The sequence below is a fragment of the Kryptolebias marmoratus genome, unplaced genomic scaffold (assembly GCF_001649575.2).
Source record: "Kryptolebias marmoratus isolate JLee-2015 unplaced genomic scaffold, ASM164957v2 Scaffold26, whole genome shotgun sequence".
Lineage (NCBI taxonomy): Eukaryota > Metazoa > Chordata > Actinopteri > Cyprinodontiformes > Rivulidae > Kryptolebias > Kryptolebias marmoratus.
The window spans coordinates 93196-95299 of record NW_023665760.1 but is presented as its reverse complement, the minus strand read 5'-3'; the positions used below and the strand labels follow the sequence as shown (position 1 = coordinate 95299).

Genomic DNA, 2104 nt, shown 5'->3' with positions numbered 1-2104 from the left:
AGACAGCTGAAGACAGCTACAGACAGCTGAAGACAGCTGAAGACAGCTAAAGACAGCTGAAGACAGCTGAAGACAGCTGAAGACAGCTACAGACAGCAGAAGACAGCTGAAGACAGCTAAAGACAACTGAATACAGCTACAGACAGCTGAAGACAGCTACAGACAGCTGAAGACAGCTGAAGACAGCTACAGACAGCTGAAGACAGCTAAAGACAGCTAAGGACAGCAGAAGACAGCTGAAGACAGCTAAAGACAGCTAAAGACAGCTGAAGACAGCTGAAGACAGCTAAAGACAGCTAAGACAGCTGAAGACGGCTGAAGACAGCTGAAGACAGCTAAGGACAGCTAAAGATGGCTGAAGACAGCTGAAGACAGCTGAATACAGCTAAGGACAGCTAAAGGGAGCTAAGAACAGCTAAAGACAGCTAAAGACAGCTAAGGACAGCTAAAGACAGCTAAAGATGGCTGAAGACAGCTGAAGACAGCTAAGGAAAGCTAAAGACAGCTAAAAACAGCTAAAGACAGCTAAAGACAGCTAAGGACAGCTAAGGACAGCTAAAAGCTAGAAGTAGCCAAACCGGCCTAACAAAGCCTGCGTGTGTTTGTCTGCTAACGGCGTCTCACAGCTAAATATCATGGAGACAAAATGTCCTCCTCCCTCCATCCCAGCCTGTCCACTTACTGTTCCGTAGTTCAGGTTCTGGAGGTCCAGTTAATGTTTTTAACACAGAACAAAGAACATCCTGTCATCAGCTGGAGTTCCTTGTTTACACTTACTGTTTCTTAGTTTACAGGCAACAACTTTATAATTTAACCAAAATGTTTTTACCAGGTAAACACACGGACCAATGAGCATTTAGGGGAAAGATTTCTAAACTGTTAAGATTTCTATTTTTTACGTTTTAAAGCAAAACATTTATCCTTGATATGAACTGAACCTAAAGTCCTCTAACTTTTAATGTCTACAAAATAAAAGTCTTAAAAACGTGCAAAAATCAACTTGTAATGGAGTGAATGTTCTGCAGAAATGTTAAAGTTTCAACATGAACATAAACATAGCATAAAAATCTCATTTCTGACACAGCCAGACTCTTATTCTGAAGAGTATCTAAGAGCTTTATTTTGAAACTCTAGGTTCAGACCACTTCCTGTTTCTCTGCCTTAAACCCCAAATCCTGCCTAATGTGGGGGCGGCCATGATGGAAACAGGAGGAAGAAAAGCATGCTGGGTAATATAGAAGCTGCTGAGGAGCTGGTTGCCGTGGTGATTCCCGCAGAAAGGGGCGGGGCTTCGCCTGGAGCAGAAACTCAGTGTTTAGTGGATTTCATCTCCAAACGACAGGGCTCGCTGTTCCTGATGGAGACGCAGCTTTCATGGATTTTATATATTTTATATCTATGTTGGATTAAAACTGAATGACAGATTGAAAAGTGCGATGGAAACAAAAGAATAATAAGTGAACAGTAATAAACCAAATCTGTAGGATTTAAAATAAAGGTTGGTACTAATATAAACCCTAAAAAGCACAATATTTTACTAAACTTCCAAAGTTAAAGCAGATCTGTGCTAAAAGTCTCCAGAAGTTTTCATCTGAACCACGGCAGAAAAACTGAAGCAAATCTGGTATAAAATAATGTTTCTTTTCCCTCTAAAGTCCAGATTAAAAATCACCAAACAAACCAGAGTTCAGTTCTGGTTCAGTTCTGGTTCTGAACGTGGAGGACTCACGGTCTGCAGGGCTGAGTCCTCGGGCCGCTGAGATCATGGACAGGGCGGGGCTGCCGTGCACCGAGCGCAGGTAGTGCTCCATGTGGGGGGAGACGTACGGGTGAGGCGGGCTGAATGGAGACTCTCCGGTCGCCACGGCAGCAGGCGAGAGGCGGATCAGGGAGATGTCGGAGATGATGGGGCTGCCGGTCAGTCCTGCAGGGCTGGAAGAGAAGAGTTAAATTATATCAGCGTTCCTGAAGTCAGCCTGTAGCTTTTTCAGTCCAGGCTGATCTCCATCTTTAAAGCCTGAGGATTCGTCACATTCCACTGAAACCACCAACCAGCTGCCCGAGAGCTCCTTCAGGAGACCAGGTCCGACTGGGTTGGTTCTGG

The 2104-nt window shown here is 44.4% G+C and overlaps 1 protein-coding gene across 1 annotated transcript in view; it reads right to left on the bottom strand.

The window, feature by feature from the left end:
- LOC108228510 (zinc finger protein GLI2) overlaps window positions 1–2104 on the bottom strand; it is a gene marked incomplete at its 5' end in the record, with an annotated part of 46910 nt that overhangs the window by 19332 nt on the left and 25474 nt on the right. The window contains 1 exon segment of the mRNA XM_037974363.1: window positions 1730–1932. Within this exon segment, the coding sequence (XP_037830291.1) occupies window positions 1730–1932 (203 nt within the window).